Source organism: Nothobranchius furzeri, chromosome 2, assembly GCF_043380555.1.
Source record: "Nothobranchius furzeri strain GRZ-AD chromosome 2, NfurGRZ-RIMD1, whole genome shotgun sequence".
NCBI classification, from domain to species: Eukaryota; Metazoa; Chordata; class Actinopteri; order Cyprinodontiformes; family Nothobranchiidae; genus Nothobranchius; species Nothobranchius furzeri.
The window spans coordinates 50708539-50728400 of NC_091742.1; the positions used below are offsets into that span (position 1 = coordinate 50708539).

The window sequence follows — 19862 nt, forward strand, 5'->3', positions numbered from 1 at the left end:
ATTTAATTCTCCTAAAAAAACCTCCACAGCCCCACCTTTCATTTAAGTTAAACATTTTTCTTTATTTCATGGAAATACAACATAATTTTAAATCCTTTGCAGGACCATTGTTGTACATTTCATATTTTGTTAGTCTTTTTTAAAACTTCAAAACATCATCACTTGTACAACCATAATCATAAACAAAGCCTCATGTCACAAATGGAGCCACTGATGACAATAAATTACATCTGCCATGCTAAGGTTTCAGAAATATTACATTTGTACCTTCATTTTCACTACATTAACCTGCAAATGAACAATAACTTGGATCGGAATAAATATGATAAAAAGACACTGAATTTTACAAAAGAAACGTTCGTCCTTCGAAACAGAGCAGAAACAAAATGCTGAGGCTGTTTTGGAAGAGTTGCTTCTTTATAATTCTTTCATTTTTATTCATATAGAGACCAAGAAGAGGGGGAGAATTTGCATATTTGATAACACTACTAAAGCTAAACCAAGAGTCCCACAACAGTAAATACTGACTATATTTAGGAAACTGCTCTGCAATTCATATTTAGTTATTTAGTTTTCCTTTATGGTGAGAATTTCTTACATATGCTCATCCACTCACACACAGCCTAGAGGTATTTTCTCATCTTACTTCTTCTGTGTTGTTTCTTAAAAAAAAAAGAAAAAGAAAAAGCAAACACATTTATTCAAATGAAAGTTTTCTAAAAACTGTTAAATAACATTGCAATATAAAAATCTTTCAAGCTAACAAAAAGAAGAGACAAAAACTGTTGAGGTTTCCAGTTAATAGCAGAGAGGCAAGTCTGGAGAGGACCAACTAAAATAAGAGTTCATTAAAAACAAGAACAGTTACGACAGTCAACACTTCACCTTGTTCCACGGGGAATTTTTTTACAGTGAAACTGGTATAAAAATGTGTAAGGAGGCAAAAAAAAAAAAAAAAGAGATCAGGTTTTATTAAAATAAATTAAACAAACTCCAGAAAGGCAGTTGAACATGAGATGCTGTGTACCGTTAATAGCATATTATTATGGGATGGAGACGGAAACCAGTTGAGGTCTGGAAAAACAGATGTGGGTGATTTAAATGTTGGAGCATGTAAATGTCTTCAGATGAGCCAATCAGTTGTGTTTAGCCCCAAATACCACCATTTTAAAACTTGACTAATCTAATTAATGTTTTTGTTTATTTATGTAGGCTGTAGTTTTAAATTGAGGTCGACAGGATGTCGAGTTTCTAGGACAGAGATTTATTTTGGTCTTGTGTGCCAGTGGTCCGAGCAGCTGAAGTATCAGAAGAAGGCATGCATGAATCTGAGTGAGAGGACTAAAAATTCAAATAAAACATGTGAATAAACCTTCTACCATCCTTGAAGAGTCCAAATATATTTTAGAACAAAGGAAACAGTTTGAGAGGATTTGGATTCTTAAAGCTGGTCTGGAGCTGAAGACCAGAAAGAGGCAGAGATTAGCATCGCAGCTAAGGGGGGAAGTGTGTGTGTGTGTGTGTGTGTGTGTGTGTGTGTGTGTGTGTGTGTGTGTGTGTGTGTGTGTACTATTTATCAAGGCCTGGTTTCAACAGGTAGTGGCCAAGGACTGGTGTATAGGAGGCTGGAAACAGCGGACATGCTCCACGGTGGAACTGTCCGTCTCCACTGCCTTCATGTACTTGTTGAGGATGGCAAAGATCTCGTTGTTAAGGATCTGGTACTTCCTGATGCGGTCGGCCATCTTCTTCAGGGGCTGTTGAGGAAAACAAAAGATGCCTGTAAGTCAACCGGCTTGAGAGAGATATTCATAAAGATGGCCGAGAGACTACCGACCACATTCTTGATGATCTCGTCCTTGCCATCCTGCCGCTGGACTTTGAGCAAGTGGTAGCAGAAGTCAAAGAGGTCGAAGCGACGCTGCTGTCCGAGCAGCACGATGATGGCGCAGCCGGCCCAGTTCAGCCCATCTCCAAAGCACTGCCTGGAAGACAAGGCGTGCACACGACACTTCGTTTTAACCAAGCGATGGCCTGTTCTGAACATGTGACCGGTCTATTCATCTTCTCATGCTGGTTAATGGAAACATTGCATATCAGAAATGGGAACATCAACGTTGAGAAAATAAAGCAAAAACTCAAATTTAAAGCAGGAGCTGAAACACAATTGCTTCTACATGTATCCCTCAGAGACTTTTACTGAGACTCACTTTATTACTCTGATTCACCACATGATTAGTTACAGATCAACATCTGGAAGGTTGTTGTTAGATATTTTTCAGAAAGCAGAAAAGAAACGAGTCATTTTGCACGTTGATTATTATAATTTTCTTTACTGGTTACACTACAGGAATACTTCAGTTACGTTCACGAGCTTTGGGTAGTGATCGAAAGAACGAGATCGTAGATCCAAGCGGCCAAAATGAGTTTTCTCCGCAGGGTGGCTGGGCTCACCCACAGAGATAGGGCGAGAAGTTCAGTCATCCAGGAGGGGCTTGGAGTAGATCTGCTGTTCCTCCACACCGAGAGGAGCACGTTGAGACGCTCAGGCATCTGGTTAGGATGCCTCCTAGATGCCTCTCTGGTGAGGTTGTCCGGGTATGTCTAACTGGGAGAAGATCCAAGGGAAGACCAGGACCCGTTGGAGGCACTATCTTTCTCAGTGGGCCAGGGAATGCCTTGGGATTCCCCAGGAGGAGCTGGCCTATGTGGCTGAGGAGAGGAACATCTGGGCTGCTGAACCTCATGACTCAACTGATAAGCCGATAAAAATGGTTTTATGGATGGAATTTCAAGATTTTAAGTCAGTATCTTACTGGGCTGCAAGTGCTGGGGAGGAATCTGAAGCAATCATAAAGTTTTCGAAATGTCTCAAACCATTTGCAAGAGTTTTACCAAATATAATAATAACAACAACGACAACGCAGTATTATTTCTACACTTCTTCAGAACAACAATATTAGTAACCATTAAAAATGTCGTCCCGACAATAAAACCATTTCTTCTGGAACAGCTTTACAAAGTCTTGTTACATTGTTCCATTCAGCAACCTGTGCAGCTAACAGCTGCCAACTCCAAGCTAACGCTCAACAATATCAGTGATACACAAACAGCCTGGAGTTACTCACTCTGCTGTGAACTCGTGCGTCCCGACAGGGATGCAGTAAACAAACTGCATGGCGCTCCACAGGCGATGGAACTCCATACACTCGTCAACGTGCATCACCCCGTTGGTGGGCGGAGGTCCACGCCACACCCCATCCTGCAGGAAGCTGCGAATGCGCGTCAGAATCACCTCGAACATGGAAAGGCCACAGCAGAGACGCTCTTTGGTCAGAAGGTCACCCTCCCGTGCAATGGCAATTTGCTGCAGAAAACAGACGTGCAAGTCTTTTGATGCTGCAAAGAATCTGATACAACTTTCTAGAAGCGCGTTGGACTTACTTGTGGGGTTCCTAACCTCTCGATTAGAGGCACGAGGTGGAGAGGGGCGTATTTTGCTTCCAGCCTCTTCATCCTCACCTCCAGTCGCTCCCCCTCTGTGAAACATACAAGCATCAACAGTTACAGCCAAAAATTAATCCACAGTTTTGCTCAGAAAATGTTGAACTGGGAGCAATTCCATCTACCTTTGATGTAGACTCTGGGTAGGATGTTCTGGAAGGGGGCAGCATGAAGCAGGTCACACACTTCCTCCTGGGACTATGATTCAAGCACAAGGATCATTTTTAGTAGGAACCAAACTGACTTCGCTTCACTGAAACCATCTAAGAGCATGCAGGCAGGCAGCCTCGAGGTTCCTTTGAGTTTGCCGAACCGCCTCGGCGACAGGCGGATGTCGGCAGGATTCACAACAACATTACATAAAATTCGTGTTGGGAGCAAGCAATCCAGTTTACAATCAGCTCAGAGAGCTGAAAACACCGTGTGCATTTAGGCAGTGTGAATTTAGAGTGAATGCAACGAGGCAAAGCGGTTGCCATGGTGATTGTTAGTGACTGAATGTGGAAAGGCGGCATCTTGAAGCCTCGACCGAGACGAGAGAATCATGCAGCGACGACAGACACAGAGTCAGTGCAGTCACACAGGAATGATGAAAGTACAGGATACGAGCGTAATGTACTCAGGCATTCCAGGCAAACTTAAAAAAACAGGCGAAATCAGAAAGTTGAGCACAAAACTAACTAGGAAATAAAATGACCTCCCCCATGGAAGATAAGGACATTATAAGTAAAGCAACCTGACGTTGTTTTGGGCTGTTTGATGCTCTAAAACACATCAGATGAATAAATTTTAAAACATTTATACTGCAAATTACTCTGTTTAAGCTATTATTCTTTCACTGGAAGTCACCACTGAACAATGTGGATGCAGGCATGGAGTCTGCAGCTTGTGGAGGCGCTCCGAACTGAAGGGCCAAGAGAAAGCTTGTTCCTAAATGATGGGTGGCAGAATCGAACTAATCTGGATTTTTTACACAACCTGCATGTTTTTTCAGCTTAGAAATCTAAACAAACCACAGCACTGCCAAAGGTACTTCCAAAATGCGGCACGGGGCCCATTTGTGGCTCTTGGGGTGATTTTGTGCGGCCCTCTCTTGTACTTCTAGAATGATGAATTTTGTCTCTCCAGCAGCTTCTTGGTGTAGATAGATACTTTCACATTTTTACTTTTATACCTATTTTGACAATAAATAAATCAATCCTATTAAACATTTTTTGTATAAAAAATGAAACTTTGTGGCTGCAAGGACTATTAACTTGACAATTTCAGCTCTTGTCTTACAAAGTTCAAACACCCCTGCAGTAGCAAAAGATTTGACACTGCTGGTTGGTCTATCCACGCTCCATTGTTGCCTCAGAAAGTCTACCATTGGCCTGAGCATTCTTACTTTCAGTCCAACACATTCTCACACCCAAAGCGTCAATATATGACACGTGTGACCAAGCCTCAATATATGACGATTCGGGATGCCCCAGCGTGTCAGGAGTCGACGATCATGGACACGCTGATGACGCAGCATCCCAGAGCGTCAGTATCCGACGCCGGTGGTGAGACAGACATTAGAACGACTTATGAACTACTTAACCTTCCCCTCACCCCAATCCTAACCTTAAGGTCACAGTTACTGGGGAAGGTTAAATAGTCGAATAATGTCCGTGTGACCGCAGGCATCAAACAGTGACGCCAGCAGAGCCACGTGTCCCTGATCGTCGTCTCCTGACATTTGTATGATTCAGCTCTCAAAGATCACCGTGATCAACATGTTGTTAATAATTCTTGGAGAGAAATAGCTCGCACTGTCGGAAAAGACGAGGGCGCTGCTAAAAATGCTGGAAAAACATGAGGGGGCGATATGTGAAGGCAAGGAAGGGGAACAAAGGGAAAAGCGGTGATCCTGGTGGAAACAAGAACCTTTCACCAATTCTAAAACAGCTGAGTTGGCTCTCACTGCAGAGACAAGCCGCATGAACCATAAACGCTGCAAGTTGTGAAGCGCGTTCCATCCGCGAGCTGCATCACCAAGCGGAAAGTAAATGCGTCAAGCATAAATCAAGCTTTAGTCACTCCCGCATCATGGGTCCCCGGAAGAACGAATAGGATTTCACATATGACGTCCGTGATTTTTAAAGACATATTTTGATACCAAGACGTGCTTATTTTCGAAGGGGTGGGGGGGGGACGATATTTTAGGTTTTGTGTGAAAATAAGTCCAAGACTACAAATGCGCTTCACAAAAAAGAGACGTCATTGAACCAGACACGGAGAAAGCTGAGGGAAAATGGCTGAAAGTTCAGCAAACTTCCCACAGGAGGAAAGAACCACCATAAATCTGGTCATGTGGTAAGTAGCAGCTACGCTAGGGGAGAGGAGATTATGTGGTGATGTCACATATGCGACGTGCCGATTTCTGGTGTGTAGTCATGCTAATTACGAACTTTTTCAAGCTGATAAATCTCAAAGTACGTGACTGGCATGGTCGAAACACCCATCATTACTTTTCATTTAAATAGCAGTACAACATATGTGCGATCCAGGGCTTAAAGCAAAGCGGATTAGAAAATAAAGATTTTAGCCCCGTTGACTTCGATTAATTTTGTCGTTCTTCCGGAGACCCATGATGCAGAAGTAACTTAGGCTCCCTATAGGCAGCATGCTCCAAAGAGCTGAGGAGAAGAGGTCTGCATTCCAGCAACCAAAACATTCAAGTAAACATAAAAGTTTTAATAGAATAAACTTTAAACAGCATCTGTGACTTGGAAGGAACGCATTTTCTTTAAATTTTGTTTGCGCACAAATGACTGGAACCAGGACTAACCTTGACGACCTGAGAAAGTGAGCTATCATTAGCCTCACTTTTACCTAACTCTTTCAAATTAAAACTGAATTTACAGACACTTTGCTATATTGTGATACTGTTAGTGGGTAGACATTATTTTGAAGGACATGAGATTTTGGACAAGTCACAACCCTAATCTGAGTATATTGAGCATTGTTCATCATGCGTTATCCTAAAAGGCTTTCGTGAACTTCTATGACATTTTCTAAAAGCAAACTTTGGCTGTCGACACCCAATTATTAGGAACTTGCACATGCTTCTCATACATCACAGCTATCATATATTAATAAAGCCATAAAATAGTCTATCTGAGTCCCTTTGCTTCCATGGCTGATGGGAGGTGAAAAAGTGTGTAGCAGAAACACAAAAACATCAGAAACTCGGCAGCCGAATACAAGATAAAACAAGAAATCTGGTCTCTGTGTTGTTTTGTTACCAACAAGACCCGAGTTCTTACCACCTGTTGTTGTTGCCAGCGTGTAATAAAAAATAAAGTTGCATTTTAGGGGAAAACAACGTTAAAGATCAAACACACCTATGGACACTTAAAGAGAAGGTTGAGAGTATTTCAACTGTGACATTTGATTTAAGAAGCGAGTTAACATCAGAAACTGAGAAGAAACCTTGAGGAATCCAACTTACTGGTCATCCACATTAAAATTAAATTTGCAGCGGTCAAGACACCAACAGATGCTTAGTAATGTTTCTGTTTACTACCTCATAGAAGTAAGACAAATAAGTTAGGAGGAAAATATAAGAAAAAAGGACAGGAGAGGAGGATAAATGTTTTACCAGAGCTTGCTCGATGAGCAGGCAGAAGAGGATGGCATTCCCCACCTCCCTTAAACTCTGGAAGACATCTGTCTTCAGCTCAGCATACTCAATGATATCCTTGAGCTGGTGATGGAAGAACTCCAAGATTCCTGGAAAGTAAACAAAACCATCCTACCCTGTTATATGCAGCTTTTATCAAGAAAAATGCATTTTAGTCTAAAATAATGTAACGTCTCAGATAATCTCACAAACGCATTGGCAAGCTAGTACTATCGGTTGGATTACATTGTTGTCAACAAGTTAGGTGGTAGCCCTGACCCACATTTGATGAGAGCATCCGGCCCTCAAAGCAGAGCGCAGAAGGATCATTAACTACTGGCATAAGATCATAAGCCATGAGCTCGGTTCAGAACTGAAGGTGCAGACCATCAGTAATCTACAGATTACTTCCTCAAAGGGATAATCCATCCGACTGAAATCTGCACACACAGCTTGGGCAAAATACAAGGATGCAGGTCAGGTCAAACAAACACCCAAAGGTAGTGAAGTAAGGCACTTTTAAGGTTTAACTATCCCTTTAGTGGCTCAATTTAAACTATCTCATTTTCTGTATGGCATACTGTTTTTCTGCCACTGAAACTCCAGTAAATGTGAATGATTTTTGGCAGTAGAGGTAAAAAGGTCTCTGGTATCTCCAAAATTGATGGATCCATCAATGGCAGCAAGTAGTCCAGGCCCAGACCATCAAACTACCACCACGTCTGATTGTTGTTTTAGATTTATTTTTATTGCAGATGGAATGGGACGCACACCTTCCAAAGACGTTCGACTTTTGTCTCACCAGCCCTAGTAATATTTTCCTGGAAGGTTTGTCTCATGGAACGTACATGGAGCTGGCTCCAGAGAGAAAAGTTTAAAGATTGTTGATCAGCTAAAGAGAGAGCAAGCAGACGTAATATTATTACAAGAGACTCATAGATCGGCCACATCTGCAGATGAACTTAAACATCCGAGTTTCCCAGCATGTTCTCTGCCTGTTATAACTCTAGGCAAAGAGGTGTAGCTATTTTATTACACAAAAACATCAATTTCACAGTATTGGACAGTTTCTGATCCAGAGGGTAGATTTATAATGTTGAAAATATCTGTACAGAACCAAAGCTTATTTATCGTCAGCATATACTGTCCAAATATTGATGACCCTTCATTCTTTCATAATTTTTTCTCTGTACTCTCTGAACACTTGGACTGTCCACTTATACTTGGAGGCGATTTTAATTTTTAGATGAACTCTTTAACAGACAGGCTCAGTAGTACAGCTGGGACTCAGCGCAATTGGCAATCCACTAACATAATTAAACAGTACATGAGTGACTATGGGCTTTGTGATGCATGGCGATCTCTCAATCCTAACCGTAGAGAGTATAGTTTTTTTCACACGTCCATCACTCTCATTCACGTTTGGACTATTTTCTAGTCAGCAGCTCATTGTTGACTGACATTTCAGACACTGAGATACACCCAATAATTGTCAGCGACCATGCTCCGGTTTCTTTAACTCTGGTAAATAAGAAGACATATTTTAACCAAGCAAAAACTGGAGGTTTATTACATCACTGCTCAAAGACGAAGGTTTTATAGATTTTTTTAAAAAGGAGTGGGCTTTATATTTAGAACATAATGACCTGCCTGGAACATCAGCATCTGTTCTCTGGGAGGCAGGAAAGGCAGTGATGAGAGGTAAAATAATCTCTTTCTCATCACATAAGAAAAAAGCAGAAAACTAACGTATTCAGGAGTTAGAAGAAATCATTAAGTCTTTAGAGGCATCCACAGAAGAAGAGTTACTGAGCAAATTACGTAAAGCTAAATTAGAACTTCATGGAATTATTGACAAAAAGACACAATTTTTAGCACAAAGACTACGAATAGAAAACTTTGAACATAGTAATAAATCAGGTAAATTTTTAGCTAGCCAATTAAAAATAAATAAAGAGAGAAGTACCATATCTGCTGTTAAAGACTCAACCGGGAATATAGTTTATGACCCTGAAAGCATGAACAACACTTTTAGAGACTTTTACCAAACTTTGTACTCACCACAGATAAACCCATCAGATAATGAGATCAATGAGTTCCTTGACAGGATAACACTTCCTAAATTATCAAACAGCCAAGTTACAGTCCTGGACTCGCCACTAACATCAGCTGAGCTCCAGGAAGCCTTTAAATCCATGACTAATAGGAAAGCTCCAGGTCCAGACGGGTTTCCAGCAGAGTTCTACAAAGAATTCTGGATCATTCTGGCTCCAATATTTTTCAGAATGGTGAGGGATATCGAAGAGAGTGGCAGATTACAGCCAAACATTAACTCGGCCAATATTAGTCTCTTGTTAAAACAAGGCAAAGACCCTGCATTTCCTACCAGCTATCGCCCCATAACCCTTATTAATGTTGATCTCAAAATAATTTGTAAAGCCCTGGCAAAAAGATTAGAGACGGTAACCCCCTTCATAATACACCCTGACCAAACTGGTTTCATCAAGGGTAGACAGTCATTCACTAACTCACGTAGATTACTTAATTTGATAGATTTCTCTTACAGTAACTGGTGTCAATCAACTGTTCTACGCTTGTGCTGGTTTGTGCTGCTAAAATTGTCGTTTGTGCTGCTTCTGTCTTGAAGATATTAATGAAAATGTAAAGGTCAAAAGGTCAACCAGCCCCCCCACCTTCTTCAAATCCAACAAAAGTGGTATCAAACCATTGTGCTACGTTTGTGCTGGTTTGTGCTGCAAACATTTTTGTTTGTGCTACTATCATTTTAAAGATATTAATAAAAATTTCTAGAGATCATCAGAGGTCAACCAGCCCCCCATTAATGGAATCAAACAAAACTGGTGTAAATCATTTGTGCTACGTTTGTGCTGGCTTGTGCTGCTAAAATTATCGTTTGTGCTGCTGTCGTTTTAAAGATATTAATAAAAATTTCTAGAGGTCATCAGAGGTCAGCCATCCCCCCCATCCCCCCACATTAATCAGGGTATCTGCAGGTTTAAGGGAGCCAAATTTAAGACTTTTTAAGACCTTTTTTAAGGCCACTTTGACCAAATTTAAGCTTGTCGTCGTCTTCCTCTGCTTCTCCGGGTCCGGGTCATGGAGGCAGCATCCCAACTAGGGAGCACCAGACCGTCCTCTCCCCGGCCAACTCCACCAGCTCCTCCAGCAGGACCCCAAGGCGTTTCCGGACCAGATTGGAGATGTAACATCTCCAACGTGTCCTGGGTCGACCCGGCGGCCTCCTGCCGGCAGGACATGCCCGAAACACCTCCTCAGGGAGGCGTCCAGGAGGCATCCTGACCAGATGCCCAAACCACCTCAATTGACTCCTTTCGATCCAGATCCAAATTTAAGCAATTTTTAAAATTAATTTTAAGCCATAATTTACAGCTATTGCCTGGAACCGGTGCTAACCACGTCGCAAACATGGGATTAGCCATCCAGTTACCATTAAACTTGCACTTCTCCATGGCGCAAGCTCCCACTAGCTTAACCAGCTAACGTGCTCATCTAAAAACAGGAAGTGTGGATGGAGTAAGACGCTGGTAGGGGGGTGACTTGCTCTTGAAAAAGTTGAGCAGTTACTTTTCTAGACAGGACCAGGTTGGTTTTGAAAGCTTTTTTCCCTTTTAATAAATGAAATTGTTATATGAAAGATGTGTCTGTATTTACTCTGGTTTCTTGTTGGATATTAGACTTTAGAAATCTTAACACATTTTCAGAACTGTGTTTCTTTTGAAATCCCATTTTTAACATTTAAAATAAAAATGTTTCAACTTCTCACGAACATTAAATAGACATGCATCTATGTTTTAAAACTGCAAGACTTCAGGAAATGTTTAATTTTCATCATGATCCATGAATTTACTGAAAACCAGCGTCACAAATCACTGCTATAGTTGCAGAGGTAACTCATCTCACCTGGGGAGCCGTACTCGTGGCGCGGTAAACGGCAGATCTTGGGCATCACTTCTATCAGAGTTTTTACATACTGCAGTATGGTGCCCTGCAGCTATGAAGCAACACAAAGATGGATAGATCACAGAAGACAAAAAGCAGAAGAGGGCACAGAGAGAAGAGAGGATAATACATTTAAAACCCCATCACACTGGGGCAAGAAAGCTGTGTAGTTTCAGGGATGAAGGAATGAAGATAAAATACCAGACTCTTGACAATCTTAAGCAGCTCCTCCATCACCACAGCGATGCCTTGGTAACCGAGGAGGCGGCAGATGGTCTTGAAGTGAGGCGGGCCAACAAAGTTTCTGTAGGAGCTGTATATGTGAGAGTAGGCGATGTTCAAAGGCTGGAAAGAGAACAGAGTGCAGCTTAACGGAAAGTTTGTCTGGAGTCATTAAATCAACAAGAGGAGCTCATACCTTGGACCCATACAGGTAGTAAGGCTGCACGTTGGCTGGCTTATCTCTTTGAGGCTCCTGGGTGAAGGGAATAGCTGTGCGTACAAAGCTAAGAAAAGGAACAGAACGATTAAACGTCAAAGGGGAAAGAAGATAAAAGGTTCGTCTGTGTGCCACCAGCGGACCGACCGGTTGGTGGATCCGTTGTAGCAGTAGTTTGGGAGGAAGTCAAAGTTGAGCTCCCAGAAAACGTGCAGCGTGATTCGTCCGTAGGGAGCGGAGACGTTGTGGTTGGCCTCGCGGAACATGGCGTCAAAGCTGTCCAGAGTCAGGTGTTTGGACAGGAGTCGGTGGGTTAGTCTGTTGATTTCCAGCAGCCACTCCAACTCCTGTACAGGTGGTAGAGAGAAGTGTTAAAAACAGAGCTAAGGGAGGGGGTAAAACCCTAAAGAAATCCGCGACGCTGTCAAATATTTACACCAAAAATCTGATATCTGAATCTTGAATCTTCTGATAATGGAAAGTCCTACATTTGTGTGTGTGAGGGCGAGCGAGAGAGAGAGAATTCTGTGTAGAGCCCTGCACTGGAGCCCTAGGCGCGCGGGTCAGCCCGGCCCGACGGCCTTCGGGCCAACGACTGTGTAATTACCACGGACACGGGCCGGGCGCCTTTATTTTTAATCGAATTCATTACAAAAAAAAAACTGAAACACTTAAACGCAGCAGCACCTGCCTGCTTCTCACGCACCGGCACCCGTTAGCTCAGTTAAGGTCTGTGTGGTTTATAAACGCGCCTATATAAACGAATCCTCAAACTGCTGATTGAAACATGTGCCCCTATTCTAATATGCCATTTTATGTCCACTCTGATGTCAGAAACCATTCGTTTATTCTCATGAAAATGGCAGCATTCTATTTTTCTGTGAATAAATTCGCTCTGCAGTTAAAAAAATACTTCATTCATTGCTGGTTTTTTTCTAACTGGAGAGAGCATTTTCAGAGCGGCAGATTTAATTTACAAACGCTATATTAACTGGGGGCGTTTATTTAATCTGCCGCTCTGAAAATGCGCGCTGCAGTTAGAAAATTAGAATGCTGCTTTTTTTTCTAATTGCACAAGAGCGCATTTTCAGAGCAGATTAAATTTACAAACGCATCCAATTAATATAGTGTTCGTAAATTTCATCTGCCGCTCGAAAAATACGCTCTGTTAGAAAAAAAGCTGCATTGATGCAGTTTTTCTTTCTTTCTTTCTTTTTTTTTTTTTTTAACTGCAGAACGCTTCTCACAGACAATTAGAATGCTGAGCATTCTATCACGCTAAAACATTATGAAAGTTAAAAAAAAAGTCGGGCTCGGGTCGGGCCAGAGAATCCTGAAAACCTTTTCAGACCGGGTCGGGCTGGGGCTCCACCCCCTCGGGCCGGGCCGGACACGGGCTCAGATTTTAGGCCCGTGCAGGGCTCTAATTCTGTGGTGCTGATCAAAATAAATCATCTGATATTGTACAGGTCCTTCTCAAAAAACTAGCCTATTGTGATAAAGTTCATTATTGTCTGTAATGTACTGATAACCGTTAGACTTTCATATATATTAGATTCATTACACACAACTGAAGGTGTTGAAGCCTTTTATTGTTTCTAATATTGATGATTTTGGCATACAGCTCATGAAAACCTAAAATTCCTATCTCAATAAATTAGCATATTTCATCCGACCAATAAGAGAAAAGTGTTTTTAACACAAAAAAGTCAACCTTCAAATAATTATGTTCAGTTATGCACTCAGTACTTGGTCGGGAATCCTTTTGCAGAAATGACTGCTTCAATGTGGCGTGGCATGGAGGCAATCAGCCTGTGGCACTGCTGAGGTGTTATGGAGGCCCAGGATGCTTCGATAGCGGCCTTAAGCTTATCCAGAGTGTTGGGTCTTGCGTCTCTCAACTTTCTCTCCACAATATCCCACAGGTTCTCTATGGGGTTCAGGACAGGAGAGTTGGCAGGCCAATTGAGCACAGTAATACTATGGTCAGTAAACCATTTAGCAGTGGTTTTGGCACTGTGAGCCAGGTCGTGCTGAAAAATGAAATCTTCATCTCCATAAAACTTTTCAGCAGATGGAAGCATGAAGTGCTCCAAAATCTCCTGATAGCTAGCTGCATTGACACTGCCCTTAGTAAAACACAGTGGACCAACACCAGCAGCTGACATGACACCCCAGACCATCACTGACTGTGGGTACTTGACACTGGACTTCAGGCATGTTGGCATTTCCCTCTGCCCAGTCTTCCTCCAGACTCTGGCACCTTGATTTCTGAATGACATGCAAAATTTGCTTTCATCCGAAAAAAGTACTTTGGACCACTGAGCAACAGTCCAGTGCTGCTTCTCTGTAGCCAAGGTCAGGTGCTTCTGCCGCTGTTTCTGGTTCAAAAGCGGCTTGACCTGGGGAATGCGGCACCTGTAGCCCATTTCCTGCACACGCCTGTACACGGAGGCTCTGGATGGTTCTACTCCAGACTCAGTCCACTGCTTCCGCAGGTCCCCCAAGGTCTGGAATCGGCCCTTCTCCACAATCTCCCTCAGGGTCCGGTCACCTCTTTTCGTTTTCTGCCACACTTTTTCCTTCCCACAGACTTCCCACTGAGGTGCCTTGATACAGCACTCTGGGAACAGCCTATTCGTTCAGAAATGTCTTTCTGTGTCTTACCCTCTTGCTTGAGGGTGTCAATGATGGCCTTCTGGACAGCAGTCAGGTCGGCAGTCTTACTCATGATTGCGGGCTGGGTGTTTTTAAAAGCCTCAGGAATCTTTTGCAGGTGTTTAGAGTTAATTAGTTGATTCAGATGATTAGGTTAATAGCTTGTTTAGAGAACATTTTCATGATATGCTAATTTTTTGAGATAGGAATTTTAGGTTTTCATGAGCTGTATGCCAAAATAATCAATATTAGAAACAATAAAAGGCTTGAACTACTTCAGCTGTGTGTAATGAATCTAATATATATGTAAGTCTAATGTTTATCAGTACATTACAGACAATAATGAACTTTATCACAATATGCTAATTTTTTGTGAAAGACCTGTATATATAGAAATTAATCAAATCTTCAAATTTAATCCCAAAAAGTGGGAGATTTCAGACATTTCCAATATAAAAGATCAAAAGAATTTTATCATCTAAAAATAGCCCCTTTCACAACCAACTGAATGCAGAACTGCCAACCTTGTCAAAATTTTTTGAGTACCACCTGTGCGGCATTTTTTTCGCGCACTTTTGCAACTCCATTGCTTTTCACGCTGTAATCTCCCCATTCACCGGATGGAAAATTTTTCACACACACACACACACTCACACTTTACCTTACGAGAACAGCAGCGAGTGGCGAACCGGAGGGAGAGAGGAGCAGGACGAAGCAGAGAGGAGGGTGCGGGGGTGTTACGCTAGGTTAGGCAGGACAGTTTTTCTCTGCTTTTCTACGATGATTGGTTTAAACTTCTTCACCGCGCCGCTGAGCCGTGTTTTTCAGACATGAGTACCACACATGCATATTTGCCACAGAACTCAACTCACGTGCTTTTTGCGTAGTTTAGAGGGGTGAGTCGTACCATGCGTAAAGGTTGGCCGAACGTGTAACGTTCCGCTTACGCCAACATCATACACAAAAGTGCTGAACACTAACTAGAAATTCACGAAAATTTTATAGAAATAAAAGAATCTTGTTTATTGGGTCTTTGGTAATTTAAGACCTTTGGAAACTGTATTTAAGGATTATTTGTCATTTTTAAGGATTTTTAATGCCTTAAATTTGGAAAAGCAAAATTAAAACTTTTTAAGGACCAGTGGATACCCTGAGCTCTATGTTTGTTAGCCATGACGATAGATTTAGCTCTGTTTATTGACAGCAAGTAGATAAACAACTGCGGTCAACGGGGACGTGCAGGCATCTTGCCCTCCAGCCAGGGGCGGGTGTGTGGGCATGTGATGTCATGCTGCAATGGGTCTATGGGCCTTAATATGTTGTCCTAAAAGTGAATGCCATCTTGCTCCTCTTACCACAATGGAGGTGAGATCCTCACTCTCAAAGCGACTGATGGCGTGGTCCAGAGACTTGTACATCGCTGCAGAGATCCTCTGAGTGATCAGACGGTTCAGGTCAATCGATCGACCCAGTAGCTGAAAAATCACCAAGATCAAACTGAAACTAAACACATTCACTGAAATTAAAATGTCCTAAAATCATGTCCCATCAGATGAGCAGCAGAGAGTTGTCATGTACCTGTACGTGTCTCTGTTTGAGCAGCGTCTCATAACGGTTCGACGGAGGATACGGGATGATGACGCCGTAGTTTTTACACTCTGCTCTGAAGCGCTTGTCTAGCAGGACGCTGTGAAGCACATTAAAATTGGATTCAGGAGAAAATGTTCATAAATATGGCTGCAACTCCTGACAGTAACTTCAAAACATATAAGGAGCAAGTGCATTCCTCTACCTTCCAGCCATTGCTTTGTAGTAGGCAAAAATCTGATCTGCCAACTTGTAAACAAACTGATCAAAGCAGAGGTTTACCTACAAACAGGAAAAACAGGATCAATTTTTGACTTCTGAACCAGTTTGAGAATCACAGAGGCATTCAGCCATACCTCGGCTTCAATTTCATCATACAGAAACTGTTTTTTGAACTTGGTGAGGGCGTAATAGCCGCTGTCGTTATACAAGTCTAGAGGGTACAGGACGTATCTGCAAGAACAACAGTAAAAATTAGGATCCTGCTGGTGCTTAAAAAAAAATACTTATCTGATTTAACTTACTCCATCATGGAAGGCTCTTTGGTCTCCAGGATGTGGTCGGTCAAGATCCAGGGCATGGACATCTCAATGGGGAACTGGATTCTGCGACCCATGGTTAGCTCCAGGAAGAACTCTCTAAACCACAGCTGGGACAGGTCACAGCACTGCTGCAGGGCCTCTGATCAGACAACAGACAGGAAGTGACCCACTTAAAAGTCAACAGATCATTAGAGCAGAAGTTTGCTGCCACGGTGATGTATTGCTCCTGACTGAAACTTGGCTAAATAAGTTGAGTACAAAACTAAACCTAGAGTTATGAGTTATACAAAACTTATACTGAAGTTATAAAAACTCACCACTGAAGTTGAGCAAGTGTGTGAAGAAGAAGGATTGCTTATGGAAGTCTTCTATGGCTACCACGATGGGTCCATCAAGGCTGCTGCGGAGAGTCTTCTTAGATCCACTTTTATCTGCGATCAGTGACTCCAGCATGGTGCGTACCATGTACAGCTAGAGGGGACAGGAAACCAACAAATGCATCAAAAAGACCAGATCTCTGTCTAGAAAGACCTTCAGAGTTTCAAGTTTCCTTTGGAGACGCCATAAAGATTGTTGGTCCAACTGCCCCTCTTCCACTAGCACACCGTAAGCTTGGTTCCAAGACTTTCCCACTTTTAACAGGAATTAGTAATTGCTGTTCTGAGATGCCTTCGTTATCCAAAATCCTAAATCCCCCTCAGGACAGAGTCAGAAAAACAATCCTAGAAAGCTCTGTAAGTATCTACGCTACTTCAACTAAATAATTCCTGATGGTGGGACGACGTTGGCTCAGGAGTTAAGTGCTCACCCTGTAATCGGAAGGTTACACAGGTTCGAGCCCCGCACAGCCTGTCGCTGTCTTTGTGTCCTTGGGCAAGACACTAAAGCCACCTCGCTGCTGGTGGTGGTCGGAGGGACCAGTGGGGCCTGTGTGCGGCAGACTCGCCTCTGTCAGTGCGCCCCAGAGCAGCTGTGGCTACAGTGTAGCTCATCCCCACCAGGGTGCAAATGTGTGTGTGAATGGGTGAATGACTGTGTTGTAAAGCGCCTTGGGGGGTTCCAGGACTCTAGAAGGTGCTGTGTCAAATACAGGCCATTTACCCAAAGGGAAAAACATCCATTTAAATCTCGTAAAAGTCCAGTTTTTTGTCTCCCAACACAAAAAGACAGAAACATCCAGAAAGACTTCCTGTCGTTCCTCCTAGGTCTTACCTGTGTGCTGGAGGGTCCCACGGCTCGTCGAGGCACCTTAATGTCAAAGCCGCCCTTCGGGTCCTTCTCCCCCCTCAGGCAGGGGTCATTTGGAGGCTCTCTTCCGCCTTCCCAATCACAGACAGTCTTCCGAATGGCCTGAAGAACACTGTTCAGAAAGGATAATACTTAATCCAGGAAATTCAGATGACAAATGAAGTAATTACACAACTGCTTCTGTTATTCTGCTACAGAAAGGAAACGCAATCGTTCTGATGCTACGAGTACCTAATGAGGACATTCTTCTTCTTGCGTACAGCCTGGCGTAGAGGCTCTCTGAGGGTCACCTGGGCAAAGTCCTGCAGAGCTGCATAGATTGTGTTCCTTATGGCCTGGTTAAACACCGACTCCATCCGACCCATCAGGACCTAAACACACAGAAAGAGCAGCTTTACAAATGCCTTGCTTGAGCTTTTATTAGAATTTCTTTTACATGCCAAGTTTCACGTTTGACCTGCAGCCCTTTGATCATGGCGATGACCTCCACCAGAGCAAACTTCTCCTCGCTGGTGTAGTTGTAGCGCGTGGCGCGCTCATACTCCTCCGCCGTTCCTGGGCAGTCTTTGTTGCAGAATTTATCCGTGGGATGAACCAGCTTCCAAGAGTACTGACAGTTGAAAGTAGATCATAACAAGAGCCATCAGCGGCAAAACCAATTACAATCTCCTCCACTCTGAGTTCCTCTTTCACTCACAACTTCCATGACGTGTGTGCTCCACTTGGACAGCAGCTGCAGACCCCTCAGAGACAGGTCGAACAGCTCCCGGTACTCATCGTCGGACTTCTGGCTGTCCAGGCCCGAGCCTGTCACCACCTCGTTGTTGCTGTAGCGCGCCAGCTCCGAGATGAAGCGGATGTGGTCGTCCCTGATCTGCACCATCTGCTCACACAGGTTGTACTGTGGCGAGATGCTGCTCTGGGTGCACGTCCACCTGTGCAAAGACGAGACAAAGATGGAGCAGACAGCACGGCGAGGAATCTTTTCTATTAGTTTTTCTACGCTTGTTGAGGGGTTTTATTCGAGAGTGGACCATATTGCTTTACCTAGACTTGTTTTCTTCGTAGTGAGCACTTGTTTCAATATAGCGAGATAACTCGATCTGCATGTCTCCAAATAAAGGCACAACCTGCAGCTAAAGAACAAAAACACATCTGGATACCTGCTGTACTCTTTAGTTGGATTAAACGAGTCCAAAACAAAAGTTTACTTTAAAGAATTTGTCAATCTTGCTCAGGTTGATCCGCTTCTTGGCGTCCAGTTTGTAGATATTACTCACATTCCCATCCATCAGGTACAATCCAAAGCCCATAACCTGTCAGACATTTGGAGGAACAGGCAAGAGGGGAATTAAAACAAAGGATCAGCCTGAGATCTGATTATTTTATATGAGCATTTGTACCTTAAGCAGCATGTGTTTCTCACTGGGCGTCAGATACATTTTGTTCTCATAATAGTCTACACAGATGTTGACGATGTCTGCCAAAAGCTCCTCGTAGCCCGGAATCACCTCCAGCTGTTGGTGCAGGCACTACAGGAGGAGAGACGGGACAAGCTGCACTAATTAAGGGTAGATATTAAGGGTCACTGTCTCTAGCTTACTAAGCTAACATTTTGTTTTAAGAACAGGTGTGTGTGTGTGCGCGCACTGATATGGTTTTGTGTCTACCAGTCCCTGTGAACCAGAGGGGCCCAAACCTTTCAAGTAAAGTGTTAATGTTGAGTTAAAATCTGTTGCTGGACTCAAAAATGTGAATATTTTTAATTTGAAGAGTAAAAAAAAAAAAAAAAAATTTTACTGTACGGATGCATGGGTATCCGATATAAATAAGTCATTTATGGTTGATAACTGATATTTGCCGACACACATAAATATTTATAGTGTTGGGAGTTATGGTGTTTAGTATAAAGGCTTTATTTTTTAGGTAACAGATTAAACAAATTAATTACTTTTTCCATTGTCGCAACGCCATTACTGTTATTTGGCATGTGAAAAAAATACATATTATATATATATATATATATATATATATATATATATATATATATATATATATATATATATATACACACACATACACACATATATATATTCGTATATATACACGTATATATATACGTATATATGTACATATATACGTATATATATATATATATACACGTGTATATATATATATATATATATATATATATATATATATATATATATATATACATACATATATATATATATGCATATACATATAAATGCAT

The 19862-nt window shown here is 42.4% G+C and overlaps 1 protein-coding gene across 2 annotated transcripts in view; it reads right to left on the reverse strand.

Annotated features, from left to right (window-relative positions):
• Positions 1-656: 656 nt before the first annotated feature.
• The window catches only part of cyfip2 (cytoplasmic FMR1 interacting protein 2), a 62257-nt gene continuing 43051 nt past the window's right edge, over positions 657-19862 (reverse strand). Inside the window, exons 8-30 of one of the 2 annotated variants that reach the window (XM_015956350.3) lie at positions 19012-19140; positions 18820-18924; positions 18656-18744; positions 18306-18543; positions 18066-18218; positions 17840-17979; positions 17573-17720; positions 16678-16831; positions 16343-16499; positions 16175-16271; positions 16024-16100; positions 15810-15918; positions 15587-15706; positions 11721-11920; positions 11553-11640; positions 11336-11479; positions 11096-11186; positions 7133-7263; positions 3630-3702; positions 3445-3539; positions 3129-3367; positions 1838-1985; positions 657-1757 (exon numbers count right to left, since the gene is read on the reverse strand). In XM_015956350.3, coding sequence (XP_015811836.1) covers positions 1590-1757; positions 1838-1985; positions 3129-3367; positions 3445-3539; positions 3630-3702; positions 7133-7263; positions 11096-11186; positions 11336-11479; positions 11553-11640; positions 11721-11920; positions 15587-15706; positions 15810-15918; positions 16024-16100; positions 16175-16271; positions 16343-16499; positions 16678-16831; positions 17573-17720; positions 17840-17979; positions 18066-18218; positions 18306-18543; positions 18656-18744; positions 18820-18924; positions 19012-19140 — 3093 coding nt within the window. In that variant the 3' untranslated portion in view covers positions 657-1589. Of the gene's footprint in view, positions 1758-1837; positions 1986-3128; positions 3368-3444; positions 3540-3629; positions 6801-7132; positions 7264-11095; positions 11187-11335; positions 11480-11552; positions 11641-11720; positions 11921-15586; positions 15707-15809; positions 15919-16023; positions 16101-16174; positions 16272-16342; positions 16500-16677; positions 16832-17572; positions 17721-17839; positions 17980-18065; positions 18219-18305; positions 18544-18655; positions 18745-18819; positions 18925-19011; positions 19141-19862 lie in introns of those variants that run through there. The other variant, XM_015956414.3, reaches the window with a different exon arrangement.